Source organism: Oncorhynchus kisutch, linkage group LG14, assembly GCF_002021735.2.
Source record: "Oncorhynchus kisutch isolate 150728-3 linkage group LG14, Okis_V2, whole genome shotgun sequence".
Lineage (NCBI taxonomy): Eukaryota > Metazoa > Chordata > Actinopteri > Salmoniformes > Salmonidae > Oncorhynchus > Oncorhynchus kisutch.
In genome coordinates, this window is record NC_034187.2 from 43,879,934 (window position 1) to 43,897,582 (window position 17,649).

Genomic DNA, 17,649 nt, shown 5'->3' on the forward strand with positions numbered 1-17,649 from the left:
GACAGAGCTGGTGTAACTGAGTCAGGTTTATAGGTCTCCTTGCTCGCACACGCTTTTCCAGTTCTGCCCACAGTTCTGCCCTCCTGCAGCAAAGCACCTGCACAACATGATGCTACCATCCCCGTGCTTTACGGTTGGGATGGTGTCTTCATCTTGCAAGCCTCCCTTCTTTTTCCTCGAAACATAATGATGGTCATTATGGCCAAGCAGTTTGTTTCATCAGACCAGAGGACATTTCTCCAAAAGTCCGATCTTTGTCCCCATGTGCAGTTGCAAACCGTAGTTTGGTTTTTTTTATGGCGGTTTTGGAGCAGTGGCTTCTTCCTTGCTGAGTGGCCTTTCAGGTTATGTCGATATAGGACTTATTTTGCTGTGGATATAGATACTTTTGTACCTGTTTCTCCAGCATCTTCACAAGGTCCTTTGCTGTTGTTCTGGGATCGATTTGCACTTTTCACACCAAAGTACGTTCATCTCTAGGAGGCAGAATATGTCTCCTTCCTGAGTGGTATGACAGCTGTGTGGTCCCATGGTGTTTATACTTGTGTACTATTGTTTGTACAAACGAACGCGGTACCTTCAGGGGTTTGGAAATTGCTCGCAAGGATGAAACAGACTACAATTGTTTTCTGAGGTCCTGGCTGATTTCTTTTGATTTTCCCATGATGTCAAGCAAAGAGGCACTGAGTTTGAAGGTAGGCCTTGAAATACATCCACAGGTACACCACCAATTGACTCAAATTATGTCAATTAGCCTATCAGAAGCTTCTAAAGCCATTTTCTGGGATTTTCCAAGCTGTTTAAAGGCACAGTCAACTTAGTATATGTAATCTTCTGACCCACTGGAATTGCGATACAGTGAATTACAAGTGAAATAATCTGTCTGTAAAAAATTGTTGGAAAAATGACTTGTGTCATGCACAACATAGATGTCCTAACCGACTTGACAAAACGATAGTTTGTTAACAATAAATTTGTGGAGTGGTTAAAAAACGAGTTTTAATGACTCCAACCTAAGTGTATGTAAACTTCCGACTTCAACTGTATAACAAAATGTACAATGTGGACCCAGAGGATATCACTTGAAAATATTTAATCACATTTGATCACATCAGAAGATAACCTCCTCGCAATCTCCAAAATACAACAGCCACAGGTCAACTTTGTTTGGATGTCGTAAAGGACCATGCACAGAAACTGAAGAGATATAGCTCGCTAACGACCTCCTTTTCCACGTGGAAAAAACGGCGGACAGAGACTTGCTAGCTACGTTAGCTAGCTAGCTGGGATTTTCTATCAGGATCTGCTTCCCAAAAAAAGCTTCTCCCAAGTGGGTGTGACACCTACTCCCATTGCCTGCTGGATTGCTGCATTGCTGCTTGAATTCCACATGGCAAACTGTTAACCATCTTGCTCTGGCCTGTCTCCCCCTGTCTGGTACAGGTACTCCTGCCACACTGCCCCCTATCTTGTGGGGTTTCGCTCGCCTCCAGTACACACGCACTGTTGGGGCGAGTGACTCTGGACTTACAATGGCTAGCACCAAGTCGTTCAATTTTTTTCTTGTGCTTTTTGCCATTGGCCTCATGACTCCTGCGTGCTTTGTTGACTATGAACTTGCTTGTTTACCTAACTGTGGGACAGACTGTTTGTTCCCACACTCGGGACTCTGACTCTCTATTGGTTACACAGATTCTCGGCCTCCCATCCTATTCTAACCACCTCTTGCCGGCTTTGTATTCATGTTACCTGATGAAATTGCTGTACAATATGATCTTGTTGCCATCTAATGCACATTCAAATGTCATAAATGAACATTGCAGAGCTCTCCATGTCCTTTGCCATACCCTGATTGTATTACTGCAGATGATATCTGGAAATGTGCATGCACACCCTGGCCCGTCTACTGTTGCTAGCCCCAATTCTGACTTGTGCTCTGATATCTGCTCTTGTAAAAGCCTGGGTTTTCTGCACTTTAACTTCTTAAGGGCTTTCAGGAACAAATATACACAGGCAGTTAGGAAAGCTAAGGCTAGCTTTTTCAAGCAGAAATTTGCATCCTGTAGCACAAACTCAAAAAGTTCTGGGACACTGTAAAGTCCATGGAGAAAAAGAGCACCACCTCCCAGCTGCCCACTGCACGGAGGCTAGGAAACACTGTCACCACCGATAAATCCTCTATAATTGAGAATTTCAATAAGCATTTTTCTACGGCTGGCCATGCTTTCCACCTGGCTACCCCGGTCAACAGCCCTGCACTCCCCACGGCAACTTGCCCAAGCCTAAACATTTCTCCTTCACCCAAATCCAGATAGTTGATGTTCCTAAAGAACTGCAAAACCTGGACCCCTACAAATCAGCCGGGCAAGACAACCTGGACCCTCTCTTTTTAAAGTTATCTGCTGAAATTGTTGCAACCCCTATTATTAGCCTGTTCAACATCATTCGTATCGTCTGAGATTCCCAAAGATTGGAAAGCTGCCGCGGTCATCCCCCTCTTCAAAGGGGGAGACACTCTAGACCCAAATTGCTACAGACCTATATCCATCCTACCCTGCCTTTCTAAGGTCTTCGAAAGCCAAGTCAACAAACAGATTACCGACAACTTCGAATCCCACCGTTCTGACTTAGAATATGTGGACAACTACAAATACCTGGGTGTCTGGCTAGACTGTAAACTCTCCTTCCAGACTCACATTAAGCATCTCCAATCCCAAATTAAATCTAGAATCGGCTTCCTATTTCTCAACAAAGCATCCTTCACTCATGCAGACAAACATACCCTCGTAAAACTGACAATCCTACCGATCCTCGACTTCGGCGATGTCATCTATAAAATAGCCTCCAACACTCTACTCAACAAATTGGATGCAGTTTATTACAGTGCCATCCGTTTTGTCACCAAAGCCCCATATATTACCCCCCACTGCGACCTGTACGCTCTCATTGGCTGGCCATTGCTTCATAGTTGTCGTCAAACCCACTGGCTCCAGGTCATCTACAAGGCTCTGCTAGGTAAAGCCCCGTCTTATCTCAACTCACTGGTCACCATAGCAGCACCCAACTCATGAGCTACAGCAGGTATATCTCACTGGTCACCACCAAAGCAAATTCATCCTTTGGCCGCCTCTCCTTCCAGTTCTCTGCTGCCAATGACTAGAACGAACTGCAAAAATCTCTGAAGCTTGAGACTCTTACCTGCCTCACTAAACTTTAAACACCAGCTGTCAGAGCAGCTCACAGATCACTTCACCTGTACATAGCTCATCTGTAATTAGCCCAGCCAATCTACCTCATCCCCATACTGTATTTATTTATTTATCTTGCTCCTTTGCACCCAAGTGTCTCTACTTGCACATTCATCTTCTTCTGTACATTCTACCATTCCAGTGTTTAATTGCTACATTGTAATTACTTCGCCACCATAGCCTATTTATTGCCTTACCTCTCTTATCCGACCTCATTTGCACATGCTGTATATAGATTTATCTACTGTATATTTGTTTATTCCATGTGTAATTCTGTGTTGTTGTATGTGTCGTACTGCTTTGCTTTATCTTGGCCAGGTCACAGTTGCAAATGAGAACTTCTTCTCAACTAGCCTACCTGGTCAAATACAGGTGAAATAAAATAAATAAAAAAGGCTAGGGGGCAGTATTCGGAAGTTTGAATGACTGATGTGCCCAAAGTAAACTGCCTGTTACTCAGGCCCAGAAGCTAGGATATGCATATAATTGGTAGCATTGGAAAGAAAACACTCTGAAGTGTCTAAAACTGTTAAAATAATGTCTGTAATAACAGAACTGATATGGCAGGCGAAAACCTGAGGAGAATCAATCCAGATCTTTTTTTTGGAGGTCACAGGCCATTCCAATGCTTGTCTATGGGATATTCAAAGGAATTACTCCAAGATTGCAGTTCCCATGGCTTCCACTAGATGTCAACAGTCTTTAGAAAGGGTTCCAGGCCTGTTTTTTGAAAAATGAGTTAGCAGTTGTAGTCTTTGAAGGTGTCTCTCATTAGGACTGTAGTCTTGTGGCGCGCGTGGATGAGGGCGAGCACTTCATTATTTATCTCTGGTCTTGAACATACCATATTCCGTCTTAAATTTGATCATTTATTTACATATTAGGGTACCTGAGGATTGATTAGAAACATTGTTTGACTTGTTTGGACAGAGTTTACCGGTAACTTTTGGGATTCCTTTGTCTGCATGTTTAATGAGTGGAACAGGTGGATTACTGAATCAAACGCACCAACTAAACATACTATTTTGGGATATAAAGAAAGACTTTATCGAACAAAACGACCATTTGTCGTGTAGCTGGGACCCTTGGGATTGCAAACAGAGGAAGATCTTCAAAAGGTAAGTGATTTATTTTATCGCTATTTCTGATTTTTGTGACGCCTCTGCTGGTTTGATTTTTTTTCTTCAATGCTGGTGTATGCGCTGTCCTCAGATAATCGCATGGTATGCTTTCGCCGTACAGCCTTTTTGAAATCTGACAACGCGGTTGGATTAACAAGAAGTTAAGCTTTTAATCAATGTAAGACACTTGTATTGTCATGAATGCTTAATATTACGATTTTTGTATTTTGAATTTCGAGCTCTGCAATTTCACGGGATGTTGTCGAGGTGGTGCGCTAGCGTCCCACCTAGCCCAAAGAGGTTTTAACACTAGAAGCTTATTACCAAAAATGTATTAATTAAAAGTGTGGGTTCACAGCTCCAATCCAGATGTGTTGATCATTACTGAGACGGGACTAAGAAAGAGTGTTTTGAACACTGATGTTAACCGTTCTGGTTAAAATCTTTTTCGGCAAGACAGATCTTCTAAAGATGGTGGAGTGGCAATCTTTACCAAGGAACACCTTCAGTGCTCAGTTGTCTCCACCAAGTCTGCCCCCAAATCATTTGATTTGCTGATTTTAAGCATTGTCATGACTTTCCCTCTTGGATGAGGATCATAGGCGCCAGATCCGCTCGGCACAGGGCCGACAGATCTCCTCCCCCCCTCTCTCTCCCAGCAGAGTTTTAATGATTTAACAACCGGATCTGAAATACCTTGCAGGAACTCTCTCTCCGACTCTGCAGAAACGGAAGTTAAAAATGCCTTTGTTTCCACAGAGAGAGACTTTGCAGTACTGTAACATAAAAAGGTTGGACATTGAGACAATATTCCTTACACAAAGAATGTGGGAATTGGTTGGGAAGGACATAAAGAACAATTTTGTCAAATCAGTTGTTGTTTTGGGAGATCATTAAGGACGGTATAACCAAATTATGGTAACTCTACAAATGTATACGTCCCAGTTATCAGATTGACATCTAAATGTTGTGGAACTTATATGATTAAATATGAAACTATTTGTGAGAAGATTAAATTTAATTTTAGTCTTCTAAAGTTTTACCCAGTCAGTAACTACACCCACTTGAGCACAGACCATGTGGCAACGTCATGGAACCGCCCTCCAAGGAGGGGGCATAAAAGGACAGTGCACGAAATTCACATATAACCAGAGAATATGAGGACCATCCACACATTGAAATAGTTGGAATCTCTACAGACCAGCATACGGACGGTAAGCCAGACGTGTAAAATGGATAGACTCCACATTAGACCAGTGTGACCGACAGCGTGAGCTGAAATGTACGAAATGGTTAGAAACTCTGAAACTTTCAACAGAGAAGAAGAAAATCACTTACAGACGAGAAAACGTGGAGACTCTTGAAGAAGAAGACTACACAGGAACATTTAGTATGCAGATGTTTATGCACGGTTAGCCTAAGAAATTTGACCGAAGACGAGAGACAAAGAACAATTTCCTCTCACCACTACTGGTATCTCTCTAGGGTATCTATTCTAAACAAACAGAGTGAAGAATAAGGCCTGCTGAACACCACGTGGTACACCTCTGGAAGATCCATTCTAACAGACACTCTGAGACCAACCTACTACAACTACAAAGGACATGGTGACCTCCGGTGGAGAACCAGAGACTTACACAACATTTTTCTGTGGTGCCCCTAGATTGCTAATGAGTTAATTGTTACACGAGTAATTAAAACAACGTAATAATTAAACATTGTCAATTGAATTGATAAACGAATCATCATCACATTAAAAATGGTACCAACGTCACGACAGCATTAAACTTTCAAATAGCTCTTTGTTGACTGTTACTGGGTGTTATCGTCCACCATCAGCACCGGCCTGTACTCTAAGTTCTCTCCTGGCCCCTTACATTAAGTCTGGATTTGACCTGCTAGGTGACGTAAACTGGGACACGCTTAAACAACTGACCAAGTGGTAAAGAAATGCGACTCCCTAAATCTTTCTCAGATTACATTGAAGGCAGCCACGGTGTGTCTTTTATTTAAGGCCAATTTCTATTTTGCCCTGTTTATCAAATGTGTTGGAAAAAATTGCCAATATTCAACTGATTGGCTTTCTTGAAGTCTATAGTATTCTCTCTGGTATGCAATCTGGTTTCCGCTCAGGTTTTGGATGTGTCATTGCAACCTTAAAGGTCCTAAATTATGTCACCATTGCCCTTGATTCTAAGCAATATTGTGCTGCTATTTTTATTGACTTGGCCAAAGCCTTTGATACGGTAGACCATTAAATTATTGTGGGCCGGCTAAGGAGTATTGGCGTCTCTGAGGGGTCTTTAGCCTGGTGCCTGCTGTCTCAGCAACTGCCTGTCACCAAGGGAGTACCCCAATGCTCGATCCTAGTCCCCACGCTCTTATCAATTTACATCAACATAGCTCAGGCAGTAGGAAGCTCTCTCATTCATGTACAGTGCCTTGCGAAAGTATTCGGCCCCCTTGAACTTTGCGACCTTTTGCCACATTTCAGGCTTCAAACATAAAGATATAAAACTGTTTTTTTTGTGAAGAATCAACAACAAGTGGGACACAATCATGAAAAATTGGGCGTATCAAAACTGCAGGCTAAGGTAAAATCTAGACTTAGTTTCCTCTACCGTAATCACTCCTCTTTCACCCCAGCTGCCAAACTAACCCTGATTCAGATGATCATCCTACCCATGCGAGGGTGCTCTCGAGATTTGCCACCAATGCTCCTTATAGGACACATCACTGCACTCTATACTCCTCTGTAAACTGGTCATCTATGTATACCAGTCGCAAGACCCACTGGTTGATGCTTATTTATAAAACCCTCTTAGACCTCACTCCCCCCTATCTGAGATACCTACTGCAGCCCTCAAACTCCACATACAACACCCATTCTGCCATTCACATTCTGTTAAAGGTCCCCAAAGCACACACATCCCTGGGTCGCTCCTCTTTTCAGTTCGCTGCAGCTAGCGACTGGAACGAGCTGCAAATAAACACTCAAACTGGACATTTTATCACCAACTCTTCATTAAAAGACTCAATCATGGACACTTACTGACAGTTGTGGCTGCTTCGCATGATTTATTGTTCAAATCAAAGGTTATTGGTCACCTTCACGTGTTTAGCAGATGTTTTTGCGGGTGTAGCGAAATGCTTGTGTTTCTAGCTCCGACAGTGCAGTAATATCTAACAAGTAATATCTAACAATTTCACAGCAATACACACAAATCTAAGTAAAGGAATGTAATTAAGAATATATAAATATTTGGATGAGCAATGTCAGAGCGGCATAGACTAAAGATACATTAGAATAGAATACAGTACATACATGATGAGTAATGAAAAATATGTAAACATTATTAAAGTAACTAGTGTTCCATTATTAAAGTTGCCAGTGATGTCAAGTCTATGTATATAGGGCAGTAGCCTCTAATGTGCTAGTGATGGCTATTTAACAGTCTGATGGTCTTGAGATAGAAGCTGTTTTTCAGTCTTTCAGTCCCAGCTTTGATGCACCTGTACTGACCTCGCCTTCAGGATGATAGCGGGGTGAACAGGCAGTGGCTAGGGTGGTTATTGTCCATGATGATCTATCTGGCCTTCCTGTGACATCGGGTGTTTGTAGGTGTCCTGGAGGGCAGGTAGTTTGCCCCCGGTGATGCATTGGTGCATTACTCACTTACCATATTATTATGATGAATCATCAATTCCTAATTATTGATTGGTTTGTTAATTGTTTTAGTGTTATGTCTCCTGTGTGTGTGTGTGTGTGTTTGTGTGGGGATGCATTCACAGACACAGCGATCAGCTTGTTGGGGATGAACTTTGAGCACAGTGCTGTAGCTGGTGGGACAGAGGAGACGGCAACAGAGAGGGCTTCATCCTGAGCTCTATACTACGAATAATGTTTGACGAGTTAGCGAGGTAACTTTGGTCAACTCTGAGTTCAACCTGGAATAACCAATACCGTGAAAGTGGCCAGGTTAATTTCTATGGCAATGAAGCTTTCAGAACTAACCTGCTCCGGGGCAGGCTAACTCCATTTATCCTGAATTATTCGTCTGAGGCATGAGTTGAGGACCAACGAAATCAGATACCCTACGTCTCGCAAATATTGTCATCATCCCCTTCATTTGAGGTAAACGACTGATTAAATATTTTATTAAATAGGTTTTGTACATAAAATAATCACATTACACATTTAGTAAGGACAGCATTTGCTTTCCAAATGGTACATTTCTCGCAGGATTGTATTTTGAAATTTGCGATAGGCAAACAAACTAACCAAGCATAGAGATATAATTCATAGATGGTAGTTCCCATTCAAGTCAAGACTGGCAGCTATTGCTAGGGTACCCATGAGTTTAACAGTCAAATTTCCAGGGTTAGAGGTTCCAAAACCCTTCTATGGATTACAGTGTCTTCAGAAATGATTAATTTACTTCTACATTTTGTTGTGTTACAGCCAGAATTCAAAATGGATTAAATATACACACTAAACCCCATAATGACAAAGTGAAATCATGTTTTTAGAAATGTAAGCAAATTTATGAAAATGAAATACAGAAATATCTCATTTACATAAGTATTCACACCCCTGAGTCAATACTTTGTAGAAGCACCTTTGGCAGCGATCACAGAGGTGTGTCTTTCTGGGTAAGTCTAAGAGCTTTTTACATTTGGATTGTGCAACATTTGCCCATTATTCCTTTCACAGTTCTTCAAGCTCTGTCAAATTGGTTATTGATCATTGCTAGACAACAATTTTCAGGTCTTGCCATAGATTTTCAAGTAGATTTATGTCAAAACTGTAACAAAACTGTAATTCATTGTCTTCTTGTTAAGCACCTCCAGTGTAGATTTGGCCTTGCGTTTTAGGTTATTGTTCAGCTGAAAGGTAAATTCATCTCCCAGGAAAGCACAATGAACAAGGTTTTACTCTATGATTTGGCCTGTGCTTAGCTCCATCCTGTTTCTTTTTTGATCCTGGAAAAACTCCCTTGTCCTTAATGATTACAAGCGTACCCATCACATGAGGCAGCCACCACTGTGCCTCAAACATAACACTTTGTATTCAGGACAAAAAGTGAATTGCTTTGACACATTTATGCCAGCATTACTTTAGTTCCTTGTTGCAAACAGGATGCTTGGAATATTGCTTTTGAATATTGTTCTTCTTCTTTTCACTCCGTCAATTAGGTTAGTATTATGGAGTAACTACAATGTTGTTGATCCACCCTCATTGTTCTCCTATCACAGCCATTAAACTCAACTGTTTTAATGTCACCATTGGCCTCATGGTGAAATCCCTGAGCAGTTTCCTTCCCTTCCGGCAACAGGGTTAGGAAGGACGCCTGTATCTTTGTAAAGACTGGGTGTTGATAAAACATCCAAAGTTTAAGTAATAACTTCACTATGCTAAAAGGGATATTCAATGTCTTCTTTTTTATTTTTACCCATCTACCCTTTAGGTGCCCTTCTTTGTGAGGCATTGGAAAACCTCCCTGGTCTTTCCGGTTGAATCTGTGTTTGAAATTCACTGTTCGACTGAGGGAGCTACAGAGAATTGTATGTGTGGAGTACAGAGATGAGGTAGTCATTCAAAAATCATGTTATTATTGAACACAGAGTGAGTCCACGTAACTTACTAAGCAAATTTTACTCCTGAACTTATTTAGGCTTGCCAGAAAAGGGTTGAATACTTACTGACTCCAAGACATTTTAGGTTTCATTTTGAACTAAATTGTACAAAAAAAGGTAAAACCTTATTCCAATTTGACATTATGGGATATTGTGTGTAGACCAGTGACACAAAATGCAGGTAGTAACAACAAAATGTGGAAAAAGTCGAGGGGTGTGAATACTTTCTGAAAGCACTGTATATGTCTATGGCCACCACGCGACAAGCTCCACAAGAAGCGATAGGAGCGGGAAAAAGGTGCTTGTGCATTGATAAGTGTAACAGTATAACTTTAGACCGTCCTCTCGCCCATACCCGGGCACGAACCAGGGACCCTCTGCACACATCAACAACAGTCACCCACGAAGCATCGTTACCCATCGCTCCACAAAAGTCGCGGCCCTTGCAGAGCAAGGGGAACTACTACTTCAAGGTCTCAGAGCAAGTGACGTCACCGATTGAAACGCTATTTAGCGTGCACCGCTAACTAAGCTAGCCGTTTCACATCCATTACATAAGCACCAAAGACAGCATTAACAATAATTAATAAAATAACGTCAACACTTTTAAAAGCTTATTTTACACCACAGCCTGCTGAATTTGCAAGATTACTTTTTTCATTTTGATTGAGGCACAAATTAAAAAGTGGCACTGTCTCACCCATGGATTGATGTTTCAGCATTGAAGAGTTCGGCATTCGACCAGCCATGTGTCAAATCAAACAGTATTGGTCACATACACATGGTTAGCAGATGTTATTGCGAGTCTAGCGAAATGCTTATGATTCTAGATCCGACAGTGCAGCAGTATCTAACAGGTAATATCTAAAAATCCCACAACAAAACCTAATATCTAACAAGTTCCACAACAAAACCTAATACACACAATCTAGTAAAGGAATGGGATAAGAATATTTAAATATACAATATATAGATGAGCAGTGAGAGCGGCTAAGATGCAATAGATAGTGTAGAAAACAGTATACAGTATATACATGTGAGATAAGTAATGCGAGATATGTAAACATTCCAAAAGTGGATTTATTAAAGTGACTAGTGTTCCATTTCTTAAAGTGGCCAATGATATCAAGTCTGTAGGTAGGCAGCCGCCTCTCTGTGCTCGTGGTGGCTGTTTAACAATCTGATGGCCTTGAGATTGAAAAACATCTTCTATCTCTCGGGTCCCAGCTTTGACGCACCTGTACGGACCTCGCCTTCTGGATGGAAGCGGGGTGAACAGGCAGTGGCTCGGGTGGTTGTCCTTTTTTGCCTTCCTGTGAACTCGGTGTTGTAGGTGTACTGAAGGGCAGGTAGTTTTCCCCTGGTGATGCGATGTGCAGACTGCACCAGCCCTGCGGTTGTGAGCGGTGCAGTTTCCGTACCAGGCGGTGATACAGCCCGACAGGATGCTCTCGATTGTGCACCTGTAAAAGTTAGTGTGTCACACCCTGACCATAGTTTACTTTGTATGTTTCTATGTTTTGGTTGGTCAGGGTGTAATCTGAGTGGGCATTCTATGTTGGATGTCTTGTTTGTCCATTTCTATGTCTGGCCTGATATGGTTCTCAATCAGAGGCAGGTGTTAGTCATTGTCTCTGATTGGGAACCATATTTAGGTAGCCTGGGTTTCACTGTGTGTTTGTGGGTGATTGTTCCGGTCTCTGTGTTTGCACCAGATAGGACTGTTTCGGTTTTCACATTTTCATTATTTTGGTAGTTTTTCATGTATAGGTTTTTCCTTTATTAAAATAACATGAATCATCACAACGCTGCATTTTGGTCCGACTCTCCTTCACCACAAGAGAACCGTTACATAGTGAGTGTTTTCGGTGACAAGCCACATTTTTTCAGCCTCCTGAGGTTGAAGAGGCGCTGTTGCACCTTCTTCACCACACTGTCTGTGTGCGTAGACCATTTCATTTTGTCGGTGATATGTACATCGAGAAACTTAAAACTTTCCACCTTCACCACTGCTGTCTTGTCGGTGTGGATAGGGGGGTGCTCCCTCAGCTGTTTCCTGAAGTCCCTTGATCATCTCTTTAGTTTTGCTGATATTGAGTGACAGGTTATTTTCCTGACGGAGGGCCTTCACCTCCTCCCTGTAGGCTGTCTCGTCGTTGTTGGTAATTAAGCCTACCACTGCTGTGTCGTCTGATGATTGAGTTGGAGGCGTGCATGGCCACACAGTCATGAGTTTACAGGGAGTACAGGAGGGGGCTGAGAACGCACCCTTGTGGGGCCCCAGTGTTGAGGATCAGCGGAGTGGAGATGTTGTTTCCGACCTTCACCACCTGGGGGTTCACCACCAGGATCCAGTTGCACAGGGAGGGGTCAAGACCCAGGGACTTGAGCTTAATGATGAGTTTGGAGGGTACTATGGTATTTAATGCTGAGCTGTAGTCAATGAACAGCATTCTTACATAGGTATTCCTCTTGTCCATATCGGATAGGGCATTGTGATGGCGATTGCATCGTCTGTGGACCTATTGGGGCTGTAATCAAATTGAAGTGGGTCTAGGGTGACAGGTAGGGTGAAGGTGATATGGTGGCCATATTGAAGCATGTGGGGACAGCAGTCTGGGATAAGGAGAGAATATGTCCGTAAACATACCAGCCAGCTGGTCTGCGTATGCTCTGAGGACGCGGCTAGGGATGCCGTCTGGGCCAGCAGTCTTGTGAGGGTTAACACGTTTAAATGTTTTACTCACCTCGACCACGGAGAAGGAGAGCCCACAGTCCGTGGTAGCGGTTCGTGTCTGTGGCACTGTATTGTCTTCAAAGCGGGCGGAGAAGGTGTTTATTAGCTTGTCTGGAAGCAAGACGTCGATGTCCGCGACAGGGCTGGTTTTCTTTTTGTAATCCGTGATTGTCCGTAGACCCTGCCACGTACGTCTCGTGTCTGAGCCGTTGAATTGCGACTCCACTTTGTCTCTATACTGACACTTTGCTTGTTTGATTGCCTAACAGAGGAAATAACTACAGTGTTTGTATTCGGCCATATTCCCAGTCACCTTGCCATGATTAAATGTGGTGGTACGTGCTTTCAGTTTTGCGCTGATTTCGTTAGATTTTCCCATGATGTCAAGCAAAGAGGCACTGAGTTTGAAGGTAGGCATTGAAATACATCCACATGTACACCTCCAATTGACTCAAATTATGTAAATTAGCCTATCAGAAGCTTCTGAAGCCATCTTCTTCTGGAATTTTACAAGCTGCTTAAATCCACAGTCAATTTAGTGTATGTAAACATCTGACCCACTGGAATTGTGATACAGTGAATTATAAGTGAAATAATCTGTCTGTAAACAATTGTTGGAAAAATTTATTGTGTCATGCACAAAGTAGATGTACTAATCGACTTGCCAAAACTATAGTTTGTTAACAAGAAATTTGTGGAGTGGTTGAAAAACGTGTTTTAATGACTCCAACATAAGTGTATGTAAACTTACGACTTCAACTGTACATAGAATTGAAATCACTGGTCACTTTAATAATTGGAACACTTGGAACAATTGGAACACACACTAATGTTTACATATTTTGCACTACTCATCTCATACATATATACTGTATTCTATTCTACTGCATTTTAGTCTATGCCGCTCCGACATTACACGTCCAAATATTTATATTCTTAATTCCATTCCTTTACTTAAATGTGTGTGTATTGTTGTGAAATTGTTAGATATTACTTGTTAGATACTACTGCACTATTGTAGCTCGAAACACAAGCATTTCGCTACATCTGCAATAACATCTGCTAAACGTGTATGTGACCAATAAAATTGTATGTATATATTTCTAACAGACAGACCAGCCCAGGTAGCCCTTTGGCCTTCCCTGTTTCGTAATGAACACAGTCCAGTCAGCTTGGCTGTGAATAGGCCTTAGCTTCCTGTCCCTGTTTGACACCCGTGGTCTAGTAAATCACCAATCTGGACTGTTAGCAGTGTCCTCAAGAAAGCAAAAATCAAATATTTCAACAGCTCTCACAAATGGCATTGTCGAGGCCTGGCTTGTTAGTGCCATCCAAATATTGATGAGTGTAATGAATAGCGCTGTGATGGTCATGGAAGTTTGGATGATGGTTATTGGCCTGCCAAATTACTGATGTCACTGTGATAACCGTTCGAATAGAAAAAAAGAAAAACAGGTTCTCCTCTCCTCCACTCTCACGTGCATGTGCTGCCATAGAAATAGAATGAATAGAATTTGGCATCCCCATTGAAGTCAATGATGTCATAATGGGTGGACTGGCAGCCATTGTGAGCGTACCCATAGGAGCAAAGCAGGAAGTAGAGCAGTAAGTGTACCCATTAATATGCACTGAAACTGTTCATTCCACATATGGCGGTTATTTTATTTTCATCACAGACTTCATCCATAACCGTCAATTACACGGTTATACGGTAATTGTGCCAGTGACATTCACCAGATGCAACTTCGGTTCGGTAATTTTCTTTGTCTAAACCCATTTCTAAATGTGAGAAATAATTAAAGACAATCCTTCCAGATTTTTTTTGTTTGTTGTTTACAAATATAAAATGGAGTAGCCCAGAGGGGTATGTACTTACCTCTGTACACGCGATGGAGGGGCAAAGACACCATGTTTGGGAGGACAGCTGAAGTAGTTCACCCCGCCGACCGAGCCATCGTTCTTCCCGCTGGGCTTGTCCAGCTCGATCCCCAGCCAGAACCCTGAGGGCGGACAGACAGTCAAAGTCAAACCATGATTAGAGCAGTTTCTCAAGGCCAGCTTCGCGAGGCCATCTAGCAGCTTCTCGAGGCCATCCATTTTATTATTTTGCTTGGCAAGTCAGTTAAGACCAAATTCTTATTTACAATGTTGGCCTACCAGGGAACAGTGGGTTAACTGCCTTGTTCAGGGGCTGAACGACAGATTTTTACCTTGTCAGCTCAGAGATTCGATCCAGCAACCTTTCGGTTACTGGCCCAACACTCTAACCACTAGGCTACTGCTGCCCCTTCAATATTTGCATTCAATACTTGATTGCAAATATCACAATGCAAAACAAGGGTAAGTGCATTCATGTGGAAGAAACTCTTGCACTCTGTGTCTACAATAACCAATGTAGTCACATTCTTAAACAACTGTCTTCTACAAGATTCAGCAGCTTGATGTATTCCAATGGATGACGTTAAGGACCAATGGAAATTTACTGTGTGGGGGGGGGGGGAAGTAGCACGTTTTTCCCTGGTTTACAATTGCTCTTCTAATCGTATCTTCCCTATAAACAATGGCTTAACTTACTTCTGATTTTACCCCAATAAAAAGTTTAGAAACGTTTGGTATGGTGTGGCTATTATTAAACTTTAGCAGGCCTATGATATGAAGGCAGTTTGCCCCTGAGTACCAACTGACTCCGACAGCTGAACTTGAGCTGAGGAAGACTGTTTCCGGCCTACCAGAGTAACTACTACAATGCCTTATACAAATAATTCAGATTGAAAATGAACTTATGACCTTCCTTTGTACGTCTATATTTGTATTACAGACGCAGTAGCCATCGGTGTCGTAGCATGCCACCAGCATATCCCTGTCCCTCTGGGGTTAGGCCTAAGCTTATCTTCTATTCATCTTCTATGAGAGAGTACCAGTTAAAAGTTAGGACATACCTACCCATTCCAGGGCTTTCCTTTATTTTTTACATTTTTTACATTGTAGATTAATAGCGAAGACATCAGAACTATGAAATAACAAATGGAATCATGAAGTAACCGAAAAAAAATAAAAAATAAAGTGTCATGCAAATCAAAATACACTACCGTTCAAAAGTTTGGGGTCACTTAGAAATGTCCTCGTTTTTGAAAGAAAAGCAAAAAATGATTCCATTAAAATAATTGTCAGAGACTCCAGTCACCCAAGTTACAGACTGTTTTCTCTTCCACCGCACGGCAAGCAGTACCAGAGCGCCAAGTCTAGGACCAAAAGGCTCCTCAACAGCTTCTACCCCCAATCCATAAAACTGCTAAACAATTCATTAAAATCGCCACCAGACAATTTACATTACCCCCCGCTCTCCCCTTTTGTACACTGTTGCTACTCGCTGTTGGTTTGTTATCTATGCATAGTCACTTTTCCCCCACCTACATGTATAGATGACCTCAACTAGCCTGTACCCCTGCACACTGACTCGGTACCGGTGCCTCCTGTATATAACCTTGTTATTGTGTTACTTTTTATTTTATTTTAGTCTACTTGGTAAATATTTTCTTCTTGAACTGCACTGTTGGTTAAGGGCTTGTAAGTAAGCATTTCACGGTAAAGTATACACTTGTTGTATTCGGTGCATGTGACAGTTGGATTTTGATTTGACTTAATAAACCCATGTAAGTGGATGCTCGTGATTGTATTTTCCTTTCTTTTAACACCAAATAGGCATAATGAAATAATACAATGTTGTGCAGTGGATTTAATGGCAAAAAAATATTTGAAAAATATTGGTTGAGTTCGCCCCACCAAGATTAACATGTCAAAATTGCCATTGTTAACGACATTTGGAGATTGTCAAGCCAAGCCTTCGATACTGGGTAAGCCTACAATGTAGGGAGGGATGTACAGTTGAGGTCGGAAGTTTACATACACCTTATCCAAAAACATTTAAAAACTCTGTTTTTCACAATTCCTGACATTTAATCTGAGTAAATATTCCCAGTCTTAGGTCAGTTAAGATCACAACTTTATTTAAAAAATGTGAAATGTCAGAATGATAGTAGAGAGAATTATTTATTTCAGCTTTTGTTTCTTTCATCACATTCCCAGTGGGTCAGAAGTTTACATACACTCCATTCGTATTTGGTAGCATTGCCTTTAAATTGTTTTACTTGGGTCAAACATTTCGGGTATCCTTCCACAAGCTTCCCACAATAAGTTGGGTGAAATTTGGCCCATTCCTCCTGACAGAGCTGGTGTAACTGAGTTAGGTTTGTAGGCCTCCTTGCTCGCACGCGCTTTTTGAGTTCACAAATGTTCTATAGGATTGAGGTCAGGGCTTTGTGATGGCCACTCCAACTCCTTGACTTAGTTGTCCTTAAGCCTCTTTTCCACAACTTTGGAAGTATGCTTGGGGTCATTGTCCATTTGGAAGACCCATTTGCGACCAAGCTTTAACTTCCTGACTTAATTTTCATTCCTCATGATGCCATCTGTTTTGTGAAGTGCACCAGTCCCTCCAGCAGCAAAGCACCCCCACAACATGATGCTGACACCCCCATGCTTCACGGTTGGGGTGGTGTTCTTTGGCTTGCAAGCCTCCTCTTTTTCCTCCACAACATAATGATGGCCATTATGGCCAAACCGTTCTATTTCTGTTTCATCAGACCAGAGAACATTTCTTCAAAAAGTACGATCTTTGTCCCCATGTGCAGTTATAAACCGTAGTCTGACAATTTTTATGCTGGTTTTGGAGCAGTGGCTTCTTCCTTGCTGAGCGGCCTTTCAGGTTACGTCGATTTAGTACTAGTTTTACAGTGGATACAGATACATTTGTACCGGTTTCCTCCAGCATCTTCACAAGGTGTAACGACTGTCTTCGGGTGAAAGAGAGGAGGACCAAAATGCAGCGTGATGATAATCCATATTT

At 42.0% G+C, this 17,649-nt stretch overlaps 1 protein-coding gene across 1 annotated transcript in view; it reads right to left on the reverse strand.

The window, feature by feature from the left end:
- The window catches only part of LOC109878137 (CAP-Gly domain-containing linker protein 4), a 95,465-nt gene that overhangs the window by 14,373 nt on the left and 63,443 nt on the right, over positions 1 to 17,649 (reverse strand). Inside the window, exon 12 of the mRNA XM_020470351.2 lies at positions 14,620 to 14,743. Coding sequence (XP_020325940.1) covers positions 14,620 to 14,743 — 124 coding nt within the window. The remainder of the gene's footprint in view (positions 1 to 14,619; positions 14,744 to 17,649) is intronic.